This window comes from Pseudophryne corroboree, chromosome 6 (genome assembly GCF_028390025.1).
Source record: "Pseudophryne corroboree isolate aPseCor3 chromosome 6, aPseCor3.hap2, whole genome shotgun sequence".
NCBI lineage: Eukaryota > Metazoa > Chordata > Amphibia > Anura > Myobatrachidae > Pseudophryne > Pseudophryne corroboree.
This window is the reverse complement of record NC_086449.1, coordinates 436,732,963-436,755,260: the sequence shown is the minus strand read 5'-3', so window position 1 is coordinate 436,755,260 and position 22,298 is coordinate 436,732,963. Positions and strand designations below refer to the sequence as shown.

At 45.8% G+C, this 22,298-nt stretch overlaps 1 protein-coding gene across 4 annotated transcripts in view; it reads left to right on the top strand.

The window, feature by feature from the left end:
* The window catches only part of LRRK2 (leucine rich repeat kinase 2), a 469,339-nt gene that overhangs the window by 89,514 nt on the left and 357,527 nt on the right, over positions 1 to 22,298 (top strand). For all 4 annotated transcript variants that reach the window (XM_063927081.1, XM_063927083.1, XM_063927080.1 and 1 more), the window contains exon 8: positions 18,431 to 18,562. In XM_063927081.1, the coding sequence (XP_063783151.1) occupies positions 18,431 to 18,562 (132 nt within the window). The remainder of the gene's footprint in view (positions 1 to 18,430; positions 18,563 to 22,298) is intronic.

Sequence of the window (22,298 nt, the reverse complement as noted above, 5' to 3'; positions counted from 1 at the left end):
CTCTTGACTTTGTGGCCCCTTCTCCTCTGTCCCCCTCCGCCACTCTAATCCCCAACCCTGGCACACCAAAGTAACTGATTCAAAAATGTTCACGCTCCAATGAACGCTTCTGGAGTAAATCTCACTCTCTGGCGGACTTCCTCCATTTCAAGTTTATTCTCACCTCCTACAGCTCTGCTCTTTCCCTCGCCAAGCAATCCTTTTTCTAAGTACTCATCTCTTCTCAGTCCTCCAGTCCACACCGTCTCTTTGAAACTTTCAACACTCTCCTTTGCCCCCCTCCTCCTCCACTCCCATCCTCCCTCACTGCCACTGACTTTGCCTCCTTCATCTCCAAAATTGAGGAAAACCCACACAATAGCTCCTCCCGTCACCCCACTGCTGCCCCCTGCCCTCATCTATCACACCTTGTCCTCCTTCCGTCCCACTTCAGACACGTAAGTCCACTCCCTCATCTTATCCCCCCCCCTCCCTCCCCCTCAAACTGCCCCCTGGACCCCCTCCCTCCCGTCTTCTCCGCTTCCTCACTCCCACTACCTGCTCCCAACTTGCTCACCTTTTCAACCTATCACTCTCTACTGGCATCTTTCCCTCAACATTCAAACATGCTCTGGTCTCACCTATTCTCAAAAAACCCAACCTCGACCCTTCATCACCCACTAGCTACCGCCCCATCTTTCTTCTCCCTTTCACATCCCAACTACTTGAACGACTGGTCTACAGCAGTCTCACAAGTTACTTCTCTGACAACTCCATCCTTGATCCACTACAATCTGGCTTTCGCCCACTCCACTCCACTGAGACTGCCCTGGTGAAAGTCACCAATGACCTGCATTCAGCCAAATCCAGGTGCCACTTCTCTCTGCTTATCCTTCTGGACTTCTCTGCTGCCTTTGACACCGTGGATCATCCTCCCTTCCTCTGCACACTCCAAAACATTGTCCTCTCTAGCAGTGTCCTTGACTGGTTTACCTCTTACCTCACTAACCGCTCATTCTCTGTTTCTTCCTCCGGCACCACCTCACACCCTTCCTGTTGGTGTCCCTTAGGGTTCTGTCTTCGGCCCCCTTCAGTTCTCTCTGTACACCTCTTCCCTGAGTGCGCTCATTAACTCCTTTGGCCTTCAGTGCCACCTCTATGCTGATGACCCACAACTCTACCTCTCCTGATCTGTCCCCTTCTGTTCTCTCTCAGGTTTCCAGCTGCCTCTCCACCATCTCCTCATGGATGGCTGAGCGCTCTCGGAAGCTCAACATGGACAAAACTGAACTCATTATCTTTCCCCCTGCCAGAGTAACACCCCCTACCAATATCTCTTTCACTGTTGACAACACCATCATCTCCCCCATTCCCCAACTACGCTGTTTGGGCGTCACTCTTGACTTCTCCCTCTACTGTCCTTTGTACGACGCTGCAAAACACTTGTGGCACCTTATAAATAAAATGTAATAATAATCTTGATGGGTAATCTGCGACTGTATATTCAACTCTGCTCCAGCCCCTTTGTGTACAGTATAATCTCAATACAAAAAACCTCCTGAGGCAAATGCTGGGTTTCCTCCTTTGTTATTCTTTGTCAGGCCTCTACTGCCGATGTCTTCAGCACTTGTTTGTTAGTTTGTTTTTCAGCCTTAAGTTTTGTCTTCAGCAAGTGAAAAGCATTCTCGATCAGGTTGAGATCAGGTGACTGACTCTCCGATTGCAGAATGTTCCACTTATTTGCCTTAATAACTCCTTGGTTGCTTTTGCATAATGTGCTTTGTCCATCTGTATTGTGAAGTGCCATCTAATCAACTTTGCAGAATTCTACTGACTCTAAGAAGACAGTATATCGCTATACACTTCAGAATTCATCCAGCTGCTTCTGTCTTCTGTCACATCATGAATTAGTACTAGTGACCCAATGCCATTTGTAGCCATGCATGCCCATGCCTTCACACTGCATCCACCATGTTTTACAGATGATGTGGCATGCTTTGGATTATGAACCATTCGAAAGCTTCTACAGATTTTTTTTATACCTATCATTCTGGTACAGTTTTATCTTTGTTTCATCTGTCCAAAGAATGCTGTTCCCAAACTGGGTTGACTTTTTTAGATGTTATTTGGCAAAGTCTAATCTGGCCTATTCTATTCTTGAAGCTAATGAATGGTTTGCACCTTGTAGTGAACCCTCTTGTGAAGATTTCTCTTTATTGAAGACTTTGACAATGATATGCCTAGCTCCTGGAGAGTGTTGTTCACTTGGCTGGATGTTGTGAAGAGTCTTAAATGATTCTGCGTTCATCCACCACTGTTACTTTACGTGGACATCCAGGCCTTTTGTGTTGCTGAGCTCACCAGTACGTTTTTTTTTTTTTTTTCCCTCAGAATGTACCAAAATGTTAGTTTGGCCACTCCTAAGGTTCCCGCTATCTCTTTGTTGGATTTTTTAATTTTTAATTTTGCAGCCTTAGTATGGCCTGTTTTACTTGCATTGAGATCTCCTGTGACCGCATGTTCTGTGTTCACAACAACAGTTTCCAAATGCAAATGCTATACTTAGATTCAACTCCAGACCTTTGCCTGCTTAAGTGATAAAAAAATAACAAAGGAATAGCAGACACCTGTCCATGAAGCAGGTTTTTCAGTCAAATAACCGATTACTTTTCGGTGCTTGACCCATAGCAGCCCCTTTTTCCTGTACAACTAGTTATAGAAGCTAATGCTATGCTCCACCAGGATTTTATCTTGAGTTTTAGGTGTGTGTTGCATAGTCTTTGTTATTTGTCACAATGAAGAAAGGAGATGCAACGCTTTAAGTTGAAGGGCTGGATAATAGATAATTAGGCGAGTGAATCTGTATTCAGGTGCAGTATTACATGGTATAAACACCACAATAAACAGACTGGAAAGACTACAAGATAATGGGGGTCATTCAGTTAGCTCCGACAATTTCGGAGATATCAAATTTGCCCAGCTGAGTATTCAATTGCTGCCCTTTTTCGCCCATGTTTAAGGCATTTTCTCCAATGCCTTTTCACTTCTTTTTTTCATCGACTGGTGCAGGTGCGAAAACATGTAGATTCACCGACCCACATGTTTTTAACTCCTGCCGAATGTCTTGCCTAGGCAAAAAAATGGTACAAATTAAATACCCTTGTTATCTTTTATAAGGTTTACACTAAGGTGGTCATTCAGAGTTGATCGCAGAGTCCACGCCTATGGGGGAGTGTATTTTAGCTTATCCGGGCTGCGATCGCTTGTGCAGCCCTGCTAAGCTAAAAAAATTTCAAGTAAAAGAAGACCATCCCTGGACATACTAACCCTGTGCCACGATCTCTGCGATGCTGGGGCCAGCTTTGACGTCCGATATCCGCCCTCCGTTCTGCTGGACACGCCTGCGTTTTCTTCTCGACTCCCCGAAAACGGTCTCCAATGGTCCGGTGACGCCCAGGTACGCCTTCTTTCTTTCAATCTTATTGCGGTCAGCTCTGCGACCGCTTTCTTCGTTCTCCTGGACGTAACCCGGCGACCCCTGTTGCCGGGTAACGTCGCGCACGCGCAGTGCGGCCGCTGCGCATGCGCATTCCGGACCTGTTTGCACCGCAGCGACAAACCGCTGCGTGCAAACGGATCGGAATGACCCCCTAAGTTCTGTGTTGAATAAGGACGACAGAGTTCAGTCCAAAATCAAGACAGGCAGCAAGCCTCTGTAGTTTATAAACAGAAGTTGGGTCTGGTTTCACTAGTCGGTCAACAGGTGGGGAAGACAGAGTTCAGGACATGGTTAGAATCAAAGCAGAAATCGGTTCACAATGAAAATCCCACATGGTTCTCAGAATGCTTGTTACGTACACCTATAGCAGGCATTGGCTGTAAGCAAAACTTTTAATTTTAGACATTTACTGTATGTTTGTATTTGTTTTTGGGTTATTTTTGTATTGTTGCTTGTTTCGCATGTTAGTCTGTAAGCATTTCCAGACTATCTGAAAACATACATAATGAGAGAGCTGCTATCCTTTCCTGCTGGGGTTAAGTTGTGTGAGCACGAGAACACTGTGTATTCAAAGGTTTCTTGTTCTAGGTTGAGAAATCAAGGAGTACATCCTTTAGCACTGGATTCTTGAAATGTTCAGGTAGTTAGTCATTTGTTTAAATTATGGTACTTCACTTTCTCCTTTTGCAATTTTCTTTGTCTGGAAAAGTAAATGTCACATTTTGAAGTTTAGTTAGTAATAGCAAAAAGTATACCTCTTAAACAAAAGGCACTTTTGTTTCATATGAATATACAGATGTGTCCTCATATATCTTGCCTCAGTATGTCACGCAGCGGGAGATGCATAGCGTTGGGCGTTTTTCTTTAACAGAAAATATGTCTTGCGTGCATCACTATGTGAATAGGAAGCATAAGCAGACTCTGTTGATTAAAATGATATGCAAAATGCCTATATTCTGTGTGCGAAACCTGCATCTGCATATGAAATCCTACGTTACAGTGTTTACTAGTGTTTTCTAGGAACAAAATACTGTAGTGTAGCATTTCGTTTTCTAGAAACACACTAGCGTAGCATTTCGTATACAGATTTTTCCAATACCAGCCTAGGCAAAAGCTCTAGTTATGGGTTTGTGTAGGATGGTGGAGTGCTTGCTTTATTTAAACAGTGTTAAAATAGATGGAGCATGGCAAATAGCTGCATTAGTACCTATCTCGCTGTCCTCAAATCTGTCTCTTGTTTAGTGAGTTATTCTGGCATATTTCTGGCAATTTTTTAACTCGCTTTCTGTTACATAGGGTGAGTTGTATGTTTAACAGAAACATCTGGAGAAGTATATGTGTTGTGGTGAGACTGAATGAGGAACAATTCTGTTGAGTTTACAGTGACTTGAAAGTCACTGAAAATACACCAGGTTTTCAAAGTCGCAGCCTGTGTGGGGTATTCAGTACAAGTTGAAACTGCCGTGTTGTTGGAAAGACGGCAGTTTCCGACTTTTTTTTTAGGTCGGATAGTGTTCCGACCTAATCAATTGGGCTGTTGTTTTTCCGACAGCTCGGCAATTCCGACTTGTCGGAAAACGCGTGGATCGGTGGATTAGCCGCGGATCCACGTGTTTTGTTGGATTCACGGCCAAATACAACAGGTTTTAGCCCCGTTTCCGACAATGTCAATCCGACTTTAAAAAAAGTCGGATTGACATTGGCAGAATGGCTAAATACTGTCAGATTTGTCCGCTAATTCAATACTGTAATGTCAGATCCTTTCCGTTGGAAAGGATCCGACATCAGTTGACTACCCACCTATAACATTTCTCCCATTGCCTTTTTAATTTTTCTGTATACTACGTACATTGTGCCTCACATTAACTATTGTCCATTAAAGAATAAGGGGGTGTATTCAATTGATGTCTTTATTTAATGTCGGATTGACATTGTCGGATATGGGGCTAAAACCTGTCGGATTTGGCTGCGAATCTGACATAACACGTGGATCCGCGGCTAATCCACCGATCCACGTGTTATCCATCAAGTCGGAATTGCTGTCCTGTCGGAAAAACGGCAGCCCAATTGAATAGGTCGGAACACTATCCGAACTAAAAAAGTTGGAAACTGATGTCTTTCCGACAAGACGGAAGTTCCGACTTGAATTGAATACACCCTTAAGTCAAATGATAACTGTTAACTTGGAAGAAACCATTTTGTTTAGTGTATTATGACTGTATACATTTTTATTCATAGTGAGCTTTCCGTTCGTCACATTACATTTCATTTCTATTGTAGTACTCCAACTTATGTGCCCTATACCCTGGCCGATGTGTGCGGACGATATGAACAATCTCATTCAGTAATGAACAAGATATTGGTCATATCTTTCAGTGTGTAGGCACCAACGATGAACGATGCGCAGCCCTGCGGTTGTTCTTCGTTGGTGCCAGCTCGTTTATACCTGCAAGCCAATATGGACAATATCGTCCATATTAGCATGCAGGGCTATGGGAAACTTCACTCCCCCTGCCACCGGGTCGTCTGTCAGGCAACTCGGCCGCAAATCTGCCAGTGTGTAAGGCCCATAATGGTATGTAGATTTCTTTTTCATCCACTAGGGGTCACTGGAGTACTCTTGGGATGTGGATGGGGCGTACGCAGGGATAGTCATATTTAAATATTTAAATTAGTAACCCCCCTCCCCCTCAATACTCCCAAGATGCCTCAGTGTTTTTTGTGCCTCACCAGGGAAAGGCGTGTTTGGAGGGATCTCCAAACTTTACTTTTATTTTTCAACATTTTTTTCTGTTTACATTCCCAGTCCTTTCCCAGCTTACTAAGAAGCTTGGGTCCGGGATTATGTGTACTGCTGATGTACAGCAAAGGCTTGTCGGCGTTGCCATAGACCTTAATCAGCCTAAGGCTGCAAAGGAGCTAGACAGAGCTTATAAGAGAAGCCCCGTCAGAGCCTCCACATTACACAGAGGTAAGGAGAAGGTGGGATCAGCTCACGTTGCCACTTCTCCATTGTGGCCTGTTTGTTGCTGTGGTTAGCGGGACGATCAGCTCATGTGTGGGGTAAGTTATGTTTTAAGGTACATGCTCCCCAGCGGCCAGCCACAGACAACTCACTCTGCCGCCACTGGGTGCCATCACCGGTCCCCAGCTCTTAGCCGCACACTGCCTCTGGCCGCCCACACCGCTCCTCTCATTAAAGAAGCCGGCTGCGGACAGCTTCCACTGCTGCTGCTGGCCGCCTTCACCGTTCCCCTCATTAAAGAAGCCGGCCACGGACCGCTTCCACTGCTACCGCTGGCTGTAGTCACCGCTCTCACACGCTTGGTAAACGGGGAGGGGGAGACAGCTAGCTGGGGCTTCCTGCTGCGGGACAGCACCACGGCTCACCTACAGTCTACAGCGGTGGGGAGAGATGTAATGGCGGTCCCTAATGATTCCCCTCAATATAAGGGGAGGGCCATGGCTATTATGGTTAAACAGGCTATTAAGCCTAGTATAACAGTGTTTTATGTAGTACATATGTTTTAGACTATTGCAAATGTCTTATGTATATATGTTAAAAAGCACATGGTGACAACATTTTAAAATAACTTCCTGCTTCTTCCTGCAGGAATTTGGTGTCGGTCCTACAACACATGGCCACTGGAGGGGACAGGGGTGTTAGTAGGAATTTTAGTGCAGCACACATTTAACAGAACTTACTTTGTACCAAGTGCGGCGCACTCTGTTTTATACACACTTCATTTACTTTTTTTTACTGAGTCGTGCGAACTTGTGTTCACTGTCTTACTTTCTATCTGTGTGCATGATGAAAGCTAATGCAAAATCAAAGAAGCAGCTTGTCGACGAGATCTGTGATAGTGGGTTATGTGATGGAAATTCCACTTGCACAGTATGTTTTGCAAATTCAGGTCCAAATAAGGACCTCTTCCCTGATCCTCCTTTATTGCTGATTTGAAGGAGTTGTCCGCTGCACGAAACAGAACGTGAGGCAGCTAAGTCTCATTCACGGTAAATGCCGTCTGAGCAGCCACCATGGGCTCAGGATATTTCTAGAACTTTGCAGGTTTTACAAAAATCCATGAATAGTTCAATTCCTAAGAGTAGTCATTGTCTCATAATTTACCGGTTTCCTCTGTGTTACATACTGATGATTCAATGCCAGATCTCATATCACAAGAAAGGTGAATTGGGTCAGCAGTCAGATAGTGAGGTCTCTAATAGCCCGGGCATTGATAATCTCATCAGGGCAATACGCCAGGTTTTAAATGTCACTGAGACATGGCAGAATCCAGATAAACGCTTTTCTGTGCCAAAGCGATTTTTATCTAACTACCTTTTCCCACACTAAGGGGGTAATTCTGAGTTGATCGCAGCAGCAAGTTTGTTAGCAATTGGGCAAAACCATGTGCACTGCAGGGGAGGCAGATATAACATGTGCAGAGAGAGATAGATTTGGGTGTGGTGAGTTCAATCTGCAATCTAAATTGCAGTGTAAAAATAAAGCAGCCAGTATTTACCCTGCACAGAAACAAAATAACCGACCCAAATCTAACTCTCTCTGCAAATGTTATATTTCTCTAACGTCCTAAGTGGATGCTGGGGACTCCGTAAGGACCATGGGGATTAGCGGCTCCGCAGGACTACCTGGTGTGCACTGGCTCCTCCCACTAAGACCCTCCTCCAGACCTCAGTTAGATTCTTGTGCCCGGCTGAGCTGGATGCACACTAGGGGCTCTCCTGAGCTCCTAGAAAGAAAGTATATTTAGGTTTTTTATTTTACAGTGAGATCTGCTGGCAACAGACTCACTGCAGCGAGGGACTAAGGGAAGAAGAAGCGAACCTACCTAACAGGTGGTAGTTTGGGCTTCTTAGGCTACTGGACACCATTAGCTCCAGAGGGATCGACCGCAGGACCCGACCTTGGTGTTCGTTCCCGGAGCCGCGCCGCCGTCCCCCTTACAGAGCCAGAAGCATGAAGAGTCCGGAAAATCGGCGGCAGAAGACTTCGGTCTTCACCAAGGTAGCGCACAGCACTGCAGCTGTGCGCCATTGCTCCTCATGTACACCTCACACTCCGGTCACTGATGGGTGCAGGGCGCTGGGGGGGGCGCCCTGAGGGCAATATATGACACCTTGGTTGGCAAATCTACATCATATATAGTCCTAGAGGCTATATAGATGTAAAATTACCCCTGCCAGTATTCCAGAAAAAGCGGGAGAAAGTCCGCTGAAAAAGGGGCGGGGCTTCTCCCTCAGCACACTGGCGCCATTTTCTCTTCACAGTGCAGCTGGAAGACAGCTCCCCAGGCTCTCCCCTGTAGTTTTCAGGCTCAAAGGGTTAAAAAGAGAGGGGGGGCACTAAATTTAGGCGCAATATATGTATACAAGCAGCTATTGGGGGAAAAATCACTCAGTTATAGTGTTAATCCCTGCATTATATAGCGCTCTGGTGTGTGCTGGCATACTCTCTCTCGGTCTCCCCAAAGGACTTTGTGGGGTCCTGTCCTCAGTCAGAGCATTCCCTGTGTGTGCGGTGTGTCGGTACGGCTGTGTCGACATGTTGGATGAGGAAGGTTACGTGGAGGTGGAGCAGAGGCCGATAAATGGGATGTCGCCCCCTGTGGGGCCGACACCAGAGTGGATGGATAGGTGGAAGGTATTAACCGACAGTGTCAACTCCTTACATAAAAGGCTGGATGACGTAACAGCTGTGGGACAGCCGGCTTCTCAGCCCGCGCCTGCCCTGGCATCTCAAAGGCCATCAGGGGCTCAAAAAACGCCCGTTACCTCAGATGGCAGACACAGATGTCGACACGGAGTCGGACTCCAGTGTCGACGAGGTTGAGACATATACACAATCCACTAGGAACATCCGTTACATGATCTCGGCAATGAAAAATGTGTTACGCATTTTCTGACATGAACCCAAGTACCACATAAAAGGGGTTTTATTTTTGGGGAGAAAAAGCAGCCAGTGTTTTGTTCCCCCATCAGATGAATGAATGAAGTGTGTAAAGAAGCGTGGTTTCCCCCGATAAGAAACTGGTAATTTCTAAAAAGTTACTGATGGCGTACCCTTTCCCGCCAGAGGATAGGTCACGTTGGGAGATATCCCTTAGGGTGGATAAGGCGCTCACACGTTTGTCAAAAGGTGGCACTGCCGTCTTAGGATACGGCCACCTTGAAGGAACCTGCTGATAAAAAGCAGGAGGCGATCCTGAAGTCTGTATTTACACACTCAGGTTATATACTGAAACCTGCAATTGCCTCAGCATAAATAGTGCTGCTGCAGCGTGATCTGATACCCTGTCAGATAATATTAATACGCTAAGACAGGGATAATATTTTGCTAACATTGAGCATATTTAAGACGTTGTCTTATATATAAAGGATGCACAGAGGGATATTTGCCGGCTGGCATCCAGAATTAATGCAATGTCCATTCTGCCAGGAGGGTATTAGAAACCCGGCAGTGGACAGGTGATGCTGCCTTTAAAAGGCACATGGAGATTCTGCCTTATAAGGGTGAGGAATTGTTTGGGGATGGTCTCTGGGACCTCGTATCCACAGCAACAGCTGGGAAGAATTTTTTTTACCTCAGGTTTCCTCACAAAAGCCTAAGAAAGCACCGTATTTTCAGGTACAGTCCTTTCGGCTTTAGAAAAGCAAGCGGGTCAAAGGCGCTTCCTTTCTGCACAGAGACAAGGGAAGAAGGAAAAAGCTGCACCAGTCAGCCAGTTCCCAGGATCAAATATCTTCCCTCGCGTCCACCGCATGACGCTCCACAGGTGGAGACAGGTGCGGTGGGGGCGCGTCTCGGGAACTGCAGGGACCAGTGGGCTTGCCCACAGGTGGATCCCTAGGTTCTGCAAGTAGTATCACAGGGATACAGGCCGGAGTTCGAGGCGACTCCCCCTCGCCGTTGCCTCACATCTGCCTTGCCTGCTGCCCTCGGAGAAAGGTAGTACTGGCGGCAATTCACAAGCTGTACTTCCAGCAGGTGAAATCAAGGTACCCCTCCTTCAACAAGGCCGGGGTTACTATTCCAAAATGTTGTGGTACCGAAACCAGTCGGTTCGGTGAGACCCATTCTAAAATTGAAATCCTTGAACAATTATATACGAAGGTTCAAGTTCAAAATGGAATCGCTCAGGGCGATTATTGCAAGCCTGGAAAATTTCAGGGTATCACTGGACATCCAGGATGCTTACCTGCATGTCCCTATTTACCCTCTTCACCAGGTGTACCTCAAAATTGTGGTACAGGATTGTCATTACCAATTCCAGACGGTGTCGTTGGTCTGTCCCCGGCACCGAGGGTATTTACCAAGGTAATGGCCGAAGTACTTATCCCGTACTTGGACGATCTCCTTATAAAAGCGAGGTCCAGGGAGCAGTTGTTCGTCGGAATAGCATTATCTCGGGAAGTGCTACAACAGCACGGCTGGATTCTGAATATTCCAAAGTCGCAGCTGGTTCCTACGACGCGTCTACTGTTCCTGGGTATGGTTCTGGACACAAAACCTGATAAAAAGGGTTTCTCCCGGAAGAGAAGTCCAAGGAGTTGGCGTCTCTAGACGGAGACCTCCTAATACAAATACAGGTGTCGGTGCATCAATGCACGCGAGCCTTGGGAAAGATGGTAGCTTCTTACGAAGAATTTCCATTCGCCAGGTCCCATGCAAGGATCTTCCAGTGGGATCTGTTGGACAAGTGGTCAGGGTCGCATCCTCAGATGCATCGGCGGATAACCCTGTCTCCAAGGGCCAAGGTGTCGCTGTGGTGGTGACTGCAGAGTGCTCATCTCCTAGGGGGCCGCAGATTCGGCATACAGGACTGGGTCCTGGTGACCACGGATGCCAGCCTTCAAGGCTGGGGGGCAGTCACACAGGGAAGAAACTTCCAAGGCATATGGAAAAGTCAGGAGACTTCCCTACACATAAATGTTCTGGAACTATGGGCCATTTACAATGCCCTAAGTCAGGCTAGACCCCTGCTTCAACACCGGCCGGTGCTGATCCAGTCAGACAACATCACGGCGGTCGCTCATGTAAACCGACAGGGCGGCACAAGAAGCAGGATGGCGATGGCAGAAGCCACAAGGATTCTCCGTTGGGCGGAAAATCATGTGTTAGCACTGTCAGCAGTGTTCATTCCTGGAGTGGACAACTGAGAAGCAGACTTTCTCAGCAGACACGATCTCCACCCGGGAGAGTGGGGACTTCATCCAGAAGTCTTCCAAATGATTGTACACCGTTGGGAAAGGCCACAGGTGGACAGGATGGCGTCCCGCCTCAACAAAAAGCTACAAAGATATTGCGCCAGGTCAAGGGACCCTCAGGCGATAGCTGTGGACGCTCTGGTAACACCGTGGGTGTACCAGTCGGTGTATGTTTTCCCTTCTCTGCCTCTCATACCCAGGGTAATGAGAATAATAAGAAGGAGAGGAGTAAGAACTATACTCATTGTTCCGGGTGGCCAAGAAGAGCTTGGTACCCAGAACTCCAAGAAATGATCTCAGAGGACCCATGGCCTCTGCCGCTCAGACAGGACCTGCTGCAGCAGGGGGCCTGTCTGTTCCAAGATGTACCGCGGCTGCGTTTGACGGCATGGCGGTTGAACGCCGGATCCTGAAGGAAAAGGGCATTCCGGAGGAAGTTATCCCTACGCTATTTAAAGCTAGGAAAGAAGTGAACGCAAACCATTATCACCGCATATGGCGGAAATATGTTGCGTGCTGTGAGGCCAGAAAGGCCCCAAAGGAGGAATTTCAGCTAGGTCGATTTCTGCACTTCCTACAAGTCAGAGGTGATTATGGGCCTAAAATTGGGTTCCATTAAAGTCCAGATTTCGGCTCTATCGATTTTCTTCCAAAATAGAACTGGCTTCACTGCCTGAAGTTCAGACTTTTGTTAAGGGAGTGCTGCATAGTCAGCCCCCGTTTGTGCCTCCAGTGGCAGCCCCCGTTTGTGCCTCCAGTGGCACCGTGGGATCTCAACGTAGTGTTGGATTTCCTGAAGTCATATTGAGTTGAGCCACTTAAATCTGTGGAGCTACAATACCTCACGTGGAAAGTGGTCATGCTGTGGGCCTTGGCGTCGGCCGGGCGTGTATCAGAATTGGCGGCTTTGTCATGCAAAAGCCTTATCTGTATTTTATATGGATAAGGCGGAATTGAGGACTCGTTCCCAATTCCTTCCTAAGGTGGTAGCAGTTTTTCATGTGAACCAACCTATTGTGGTGCCTGCGGCTACTTGGGACTTGGAGGATTCCAAGTTTCTGGACGTAGTCAGGGCCCTGAAAAGTATATGTTTCCAGGACGGCTGGAGTCAGGAAAACTGACTCGCTATTTATCCTGTATGCACCCAACAAGCTGGGTGCTCCTGCTTCTAAGCAGACTATTGCTCGCTGGATCTGTAGCACGATTCAACTTGCACATTCTGCGGCTGGACTGCCGCACCCTAAATCTGTGAAAGCCCATTCCACGAGGAAAGTGGGCTCTTCTTGGGCGGCTGCTCGAGGGGTCTCGGCTTTACAAATTTGCCGAGCTGTTACTTGGTCAGTTTTAAACACTCTTGCAAGAGTCTACAAGTTTGATACCATGGCTGAGGAGGACCTAGAGTTTGCTCATTCGGTGCTGCAGAGTCATCCGCACTCTCCCGCCCGTTTGGGAGCTTTGGTATAATCCCCATGGTCCTTACGGAGTCCCCAGCATCCACTTAGGACGTTAGAGAAAATAAGATTTTACTCACCGGTAAATCTATTTCTCGTTGTCCGTAGTGGATGCTGGACGCCCATCCCAAGTGCGGATTGTCTGCAATACTTGTATATAGTTATTGCCTAACTAAAGGGTTATTGTTGAGCCATCTGTTGAGAGGCTCAGTTGTTATCATACTGTTAACGGTATAGTATCACGAGTTATACGGTGTGATTGGTGTGGCTGGTATGAGTCTTACCCGGGATTCAAAATCCTTCCTTATTGTGTCAGCTCTTCCGGGCACAGTATCCTAACTGAGGTCTGGAGGAGGGTTTTAGTGGGAGGAGCCAGTGCACACCAGGTAGTCCTAAAGCTTTCTTTAGTTGTGCCCAGTCTCCTGCGGAGCCGCTAATCCCCATGGTCCTTACGGAGTCTCCAGCATCCACTACGGACTACGAGAAATAGATTTACCGGTGAGTAAAATCTTATTTTTCTCCCCCTGCAGTGCACATGGTTTTGCCCAACTGCTAAAAAAAATTCCTACTGTGATCAACTTGGAATTACCCCCTAAATGGGAACATTTGCAACCAGTTGATTTTTCAGTGTCAACACTTTCAAAAAAATTTACTATTCCAGTTCTAGCTGCAACGATGCTTAAGGACTTGTCAGAGCTTAACCTGCCGGCCATGCTAAAGTTCATTTATGCAGCAGCAGTGTTGCTTAGACCTGCTTTAGTTGAAATTTGGGTTAACAAGTTTGTAGTTGCATTGGCAGAATATTTCACGTTAGGCCTACAACAAGATTTTTCAACAGACCATCTTCTACTTCTAACCGATCACATTTGCAAATCGACTGAGTATTTGGCTATGGCATCTATGGATGTTGGACAAGTAAGTTCTTGGATATCAGCCTCTATTATTGTGGCCCGTTGGGCGCTTTGGTTGTGGTCTTGGCGGGCTGAGGCTGAGTCGAAACGTGGAATAGAGGCGTTGCCTTACACTGGCGATATGTTATTTAGTCCAAAATTATACAAATGGATTTCTCAGGCTACTGAGGTAAAATCTGTGTTGCTACTGTTGCCTATACCAGTACCTAAAAGGAAGTACTCTGGACCAGCGTTCAGATCTTTTAGACCTCAGTTTTTTTCGAGGCCGTGCTCGAGGAACAACTGTACAGAGTAGACGTGTTAGAGAACGTGGTTTTCAACAAACCACTTACCGTCGTCGGGAAACAAAGCCAGCTGACAAATCAGTGGCATGACGGGCTTCCAGCCATCTCGAATCCACAGTTGAATGAATCCACAATTTAGTGTGCAAAGGTTAAAAAAAAATAGAGTTCGCTTGTCTACCACCAAAGTTTTTTTTTCACGACAGGTCTGCCTGCGTCAGTAGACAAGAAAGCGGTTCTACAAACCGCTATTCAATCTCTCGTAGATTCAGCAGTCTTGTTTCAGGTACCAGTTCACCAACAGGGTCATAGTTATTATTCCAATCTTTTTGTAGTACCAAAGCCGTATGGCTCGGTCACACCGATATTGAACCTAAAGGGGGCTCAATCAGTACGTCACTTGCTACGAATTCAAGCTGGAAGTCCTGTGGTCAGTGATTGCAGGTTTAGAACCACTGGAATATACATTCCAATTTGGCCACCGCATCAGGCGTACTTAAGGTTTGCAGTACAACAAACCCATTATCAATTTCAGACTACCGTTTGGCCTCTCATGAGCGCCTCGTGTATTCACAAAAGTGATGTCTGTGATGATAGCTCATCTCAGATCTCTGGGAGTGATAATACTTCTGTACTTAGACGACCTTCTCACCAAGACGTTGTCTCAACAAATACTCCTTCAAAATGCCTTACTGACGTACAATGTACTAGTTCAGCACAGTTGGATTGGCAACTTCAAAATATCAAGCCTGGTCCCGTCTCCACAAATTCAATTTCTGGGAATGATTCTGGATACGGTAGATCGATGAATTTACCTGCCAGAAGAGAAAGAACAAAGTATTCGTCAACTGGTACAGTTAGTGCTCAAAGTCTCGGTGCACTTGTCCATTCGACTGTTAGGAAAGATGGTGGTGTCTTTCGAAGCACTGCAGTTCGGAAGATTTCACTCACGTCCTTTTCAGCTAGTTTTTCTCGCACAGTGGTCAGGCTTTCATCTACTAATTCATCAGATAGTGCGGTTGTCTCCAAGGGCCAGAGTATTGCTACTCTGGTGGCTCCAAATACAAAATCTCACCACGGGGAAAAAGGTTCAGAGTCTGAAATTGGATAATTCTGATGACAAATGCTGGTGTCAGAGGTTGGGGAGCAATAGTCCTACATTGTCAGCTTCAGGGTTTATGGTCAGACTGAGAAATATTACTGTCAATAAATGTCCTGGAACTCAGGGCCTTTTACAACACTCTGCAACAGGCAGTTCACATACTCAAGTCTCAGACTGTTCAGGTTCAGTCGGACAACGCAACGGCAGTTGCATACATCAACAAATAAGGAGGAAATCGAAGTTGCATGGCCATGCGAGAAGTTGCTCGAATTCTTAATTGGGCCGAGCATCGCCAAGTGATATTATCGGCAGTGTTCATTCCGGGAGTGGACAACTGGGAAGCAGATTATCTCAGTCGTCAGAACTTTCATCTAGGAGAATGTGCCTTACATTCAGAAGTGTTCCAGATGTTAGTCCAGTGGCGGGGTGACCCACAGGTGGATCTAATGGCATCTTGCCAAAATCATCAGACACCCAGGTATGTGTCCAGAACAAGAGATCCAAAGGCAGTGGCAGTGGACGCTCTCACAATAGTGTATCCGTACAGCCTCGTGTATCTATTTCCACCATTTCCGCTGCTTCCTCCGTTGCTAAAGTGGATCAAAAGAGAGTCCACGACCGTCCTACTAGTGGCGCCTCATTGGCCTCGGAGAGCATGGTTCTCGGATCTCCGCTGTCTACTCGCACGATTCATGGCCACTTCCGCTATGTCCAGACCTTCTGCAACAGGGTCCGTTTCTTTACCCTGATTTAGAGCGGCTGCGTTTGAGAGGGTGGCTGTTGAAACCGCTCTCTTAAGACGAGAGGGCATTCCGGAGTCTGTTATACCAACAATGTTACGTCCTAGGAAGCCACTTACAGCAGCTCATTATCACAGGATTTGGAGAGCTTATATTGGTTGGTGTGAATCTGGGAAGTTTCCGACATCTTCTTTCAAATTACTGTATTCCGTCTTTTGCTATTTTTACAGATGGGATTAGATGGATGACTACGTTTAGCGACACTAAAGGTGCAGGTTTCTGCTTTGTCAATTTTCTTTCAGTGCCGTTCGTCTCTTTTGCCAACAGAGCATACGTTTCTACAAGGTGTCTTTAGAGTTCAACCTCCGTTTATACCACCTACAGCTCCATGGGACTTGAATCTAGTTTTAGATTTCTTTTTTTTTTGAACCTTTACAACAAGTGGATGTTAAGTTTCTAACTTGGAAAACAGTTTTTCTATTAGCCATAGCTTCATGCAAATCACCGTATCTAGTGTTTCATGATGACAGAGCAGAACTTTGGACGAATCCCGTTTTTCATAAATCGTATCCTCTTTTTTTATAAATCAACCAATTGTAGTTCCTGTTTTCTCAGAAGGTTCAGGAACTCCTGCTACTCTGGATGTGGTTCGTGCGTTTCGCATTTCTGGAGCCCGAAAATCAACAGTACGTAAAACAGATACATTGTTTGTTCTCTATGATGCAGTCAAGATAGGTTGGCCAGTCTCCAAACAGACCTTGGCTAGATGGATTAAGCTGACCATTCGTCAAGCTTACTTTCAGGCTAGTTTGCAACTGCCTGCATCTATTTCAGCACATTCCACGCATTCTGTGGGAACATCATGGACAGCAGGTCGTGGGGCTTCCACGACACAACTTTGCCGTGCGGCTAGATGGTCGTCAGTGCACACGTTTGTACGCTTTTACAAGTTTGATACTCTTGCGGCATCAGCATCTAGCTTTGGACGTCTAGTGTTACAGGTGCCAAACATCTCTTCCTCCCAAGGGGGAAATTTTGGTAAGTCCCAAGAGTTCATAGGGGTCACTGGATGCCTGTCCAGAGCAGTTTCACCTGTCTTTGGGTAAGTTCGGTATATCTTATGGTAACACATTATCACCGGCTTGTTTGAATGTTGCGCTGATTGTTATCTGTTGTCGTGTCAACTTTCTAGTTATCTGTTATTATATAATGTTATATGTAATTCTCCATTGTTCATCCTCTCTTTTGGTCCTGTTCGGCTCAGGAAAAAACACTGAGGTATCTTGGGAGTATGGAGGCGGAGGAGGGTTACTAATTTAAATATTTAAATGTGCCTATCCCTGCTAACGCCCCGTCCATATCCCAAGAGTACTCCAATGGGGTGGTCTTCAGTATGCCGACTGTCGGGATCCCGGCGCACAGTATACCGGCGCCGGAATCCCGACAGCCAACATACCGTCCTTTTTCTCTCTCGTGGGGGTCCATGACCCCAGTGGAGGGAGAAAAAAATAGCATGGCGCGCATAGCGCGCCACCGTACCCGCATAGCGCGCCACCGTGCCCGCAGTGTGGCGAGCACAGCAACCCTGCAAGGGGCTCATTTGCGCTCGCCACGCTGACGGTATGCCGGCGGTCGGACTTCCGGCGCTGGTATGCTGGTCGCCGGGAGCCCGGCCGCCGGCATACCATACTACACCCCTCCAATGACCCCTATGGATTCAAATAAAGGGATTTATCTGTTAAGTACCATAATCCTATTTTCTAGTACATAACCAAACTTCTATTGTTTATCTTGGTGGAAGAGAGATGGCAAAGCGGAATGTGCTTAACTCAGATACACTTCAAATTAATTGAGTGCATTTCCACAGCTTGGAGAATGGAAAATGTATTGTCTTAACAATTACATTACTCTAACAGGACAATAAAACTTCGTAAACTTTAGACTATTTAGACTGTGTCCTTGTTTAAATACTTCTGTTTGCAATACATAGCTCCAATCCTATCAGAGTTAAGCATTTTTAATTGTTATGTTACTCTAATTCAAGATTTTAGATATTTTTATTTTGCAAGGAGCCTTTGAGGTATTTTCTCTACATCATCAAGACATATTTTTGTGTGTGTAGAAACTTTGTGATCTAACTGGGAATCTATACATTGTATAATTTAAATAAGCAGATTTATTTCTGAACGCCTTTATTACGATGGATATAAAATATTACTGTCTTTCATTTCTATCTTGCAGCCAGTAATGTGGAAGTGCTTATGTCTGGCAATGTAAGGTGTTACAACATAATAATGGATGCAATGAAAACATTTCCAAATAGTGAGAAAATCCAAGAAGTCTGTTGCTGTTTATTCCAGAAACTTACATTTGGTGAGCTTGTTACTGTAGCTTTTCTTTTTAAGTATAGAGTCACTGTGTTTTTAACCTACTTTTACCTAGTTGATATTCTATAAAGACTGTTTTTATGTCTAAATATGCATCCTACTGATAATGTCGATTATCTTACAGGAAAGAAAGCTATACCTTAAACACACCTTAAATACACTTTAAACCTTTAGCCGCTGCGGCCGCTATACTTAATACACACGCTACGTACTTTATACACTGTTTGCGCACGGAGTCCCGTATCACTGTACGGACTTAGCGTACAAACACCGCGCTGGGGGTACAAAGTACACACAGCGCGCACACACCCAGAGATACACTTTAAACCTTATACAGCAATGCGATGCGTTACTAATACACTCTTAAACCTTAGCAGGAAAAGGAAGACACAACACCGATTTGTAGTTAAACCACTGGTTTCCGACACCACAGCGTAATATATGCTGAAAGGGGGTTTACAATACAAATCATACACTACAATACAAGACAATATAACAGAATAATGGCTACAGTCAATGTACATACGTGATTGGAATCGCTTGCGCAACCCGGCCGGTCCCCGGTCATCTGATAGATAACTTTGTGAGTCTTGTGCCAGGCCAGGCTGCAGCAGGCTTTATTTATACAATTCTTCCAAAAGCAATACAATGGATACTGTAATCCCTTTGTCCATTGGACACAGGAATGCACTTTTACGGTACAGGAGAGGTCATAGGTTGATTTGAAAAGGTAAGCGATGTCTTTCCCAACTGCTCTTGTGGGTGGTCTCCTCTGGATTCCCGCCGCATACATAATATACAGTAAATACAGTTTATATCTATATTCTGCTTCTGCACATAACTATCCGCAGGAACATGCGATCTTCCGCAGACCAACACCGGAATGTTACCCTTAAAATACCCTACAGCTGGATACCAAACACCACCTTATAACCTTAGTCTGTCCCCTCTTATCCTGTAAAGGTGAATCCCTTTGTTCTGAAACCATTTAAACTGTTGTTATTTTCTGGTGTGGTGCAGGGGGACTATGTGTACATTGTGCACTATTTGGATTAAATATGTAATGTGTTTTGATAGCTCTCCATGCGTTCACAAACTCTACCGTAAATACCCATACCACGCGCTGATGCGCACGACCGTGGGAGCGACCATACGCAAATTGCGAATATGTGCACGCACAGCAGAACAAGTACACGCGCGGAGGCCATCTGTGTGTTGTTTGTACGTGATGTGTGTACTGCAATATTTTTCGACTTTGACAGTCCACCCTTTGTCAGTCACCAATAACTGCCACTATCTAATCACTAAACAGAAAAATATCTACACAGTATCTACAGACGTTTTGGATGGTCGGGGGAGAGTGGTAGGTAGGAAATGTATGACCTAGTGGGATAGTAAAAAGTATGTATGTATGAATCCATGTCTGAGGGGCGTGTATCATCGTGCCGTATATGTTCTAAATAAGCTTCGAGGTATTGCGAAGTATACATTAAATCCTTCTCATTCCGTATTAAGGGTCTGTAAGTGGGCCAACAAACAATACCGAGCTCTTTTCGGCTTCTTGTTCCAACAAATGGGGTGCACATTTAGTTGATGATACATGGAGGGGGAACATATGTGAGTGCTAGTATATGTGGATATCACCTGTCGACTATGTGTGTCATTAACTGAAGGTTGTAGAGATGAAGATAAGAGACATATCTAAAATACATTCACATAACATTTTCATAAACATTCTTGGGTAGGGCTGATGTCTTTTCCGGATGGGTGTATCTGGGCAGAGGGGGAGACAAAGGAAAAACGGGTGAAAGAAACAGGCCATGGAATTCATTTGCAATCCTTATCATAACACTGTCTCTATGGATGGGTCGTAAATTAAATCTGCTGCTATATCAATGCCCTCGCTCCTTAGACTCATCAAATTTGTGCCGTGCTTGCGCCGCGTCAGAATTTGAACACACCTAAATATCAAGCCAATAATTATGACGACTCCCAGGATACAAAGGAGAAAATTCCCTACACTCATAATAACATTTTGAGCCCACTCTCCTAATCCTGAGAACCAATTTCGTGGGTTCAGCCATGAGACCCAGCCGGTCAGCTCATTACCCACAGCCGTCAGGGTAAGGTTGTGTCTCCTCCGGAACTCCCACTTCAACTGCAATATATCATCCATCTTTTGATCGATAATCTCTGTGGGGTCGTCAGTGCTGTTTGTAATATACGTACAGCACTTCACACCATACTGAGTTGCCAAAGTGACACAGTACTCACCCGTCACGGCTGTGATATAATTTAGGACCATCCTGTGCTGGATCATTTCCGTCTTGTAAGCTTGTAACTCCATTCCCGTATATCTGAAGGTGTCGTCATACATCTCAGTGATATTATCTATCAAGTTTGCTAGCGCATGGATATACCTATAATTTATAATTCCTCTGGCAGTACGGGTGATGTCTAATGCGAGAATGAATTGAATCCCGGTGGATTCGTGGATCAAATCAGAGGCTACGTGCTCTGTCCTCTCTGAGGTGTCTCTTGACGATGTGTTCATAGTGAGTATGAGTGTAAGGAGCCTGAGCACTGCGGTGAACATCTTTCATCTTATCATGGGTTATGGTCATGACCTCTGGCAACACTCTTCCAATGTAACACAATCCCTCTGAGCTCGGGGCAAGCCACTTGTACGCCTTCCTCCCACATATGAAATAGGCATCATCGGGGAGAACATAGGGGACAGAATATGACATTACCATATTACAAACTTTCCAAGTGAAAAACCCAATCCCTAGTCCTCCCATCTGCTCAGTACAAGTATCGGGCTGGATGATATGAGCACAGTACCCTGGTGATACTTCTCCAACCCACATGGTCTTGCTTCCTCGAGTATACCTATACCGGAAATACCTTCCACTGTTGGCTATTTGGTGTACAAGTTCAGAGTCTATGGGTATCCTATCAACTCTGTGCGAAAAGGTCATTGTCTGGTTATTCCACGTCACTTCCCAATTTCCCGGTTTTCGGTAATTGGAAATATTGAAACATAATAAGGATCTATCTACATGATACTGTTGGAGCTTCAAGCTAGGGGGCCTAGAACTATTGAATTTCTTGTCCACCGGTCTCCCCCGTAATTCGAGTACCTCATTTATTGCTAAAGGGTACGGTACTAATCCTGACTTGCTCTGACCTTGAGGTACTTGTGAGCACACCCAGCATTCTGTCTGGTTTAAGACCTTACCCATTAGTGAGTGGTAATCACTCAATGGATGACGGTCCATGTCGATATTAAGGCTGGACTGACATCTCTGGATGCACCCATCCTCGACTATGTTCTCACAATTCCTACAAATGCAATTTTCCTCAGACAATAACCCTTCACAGTGCCTCCGAGCTCCCTGACTACCAGAGCGCTTTCTGATACTCGCCTTTGCTCGAGTGATGTGTCGCTCTTGAGATTCTACAAATCCATCCTCGCCATTAGAACCCATTCCAGATCCTTTCTCGACCTCTCTGGGACCCTCACCGAAACAGACTGTCCTGATCAACAACAGGATTAACAGGAAAACCCGGAACGCAGTCTCTTGGGGTAAGTCCATCTTGTTAAGGGAAGAGAAGGGAAACAAGAAGGGGGAGAAAGAGAAGGAGGGTAGTGGAAGATGGAGAAAAAAAAAAAACTGGTGCGACAGCCGCCTCTGGTCTTGTTGTTCTCCGCGCTCAGG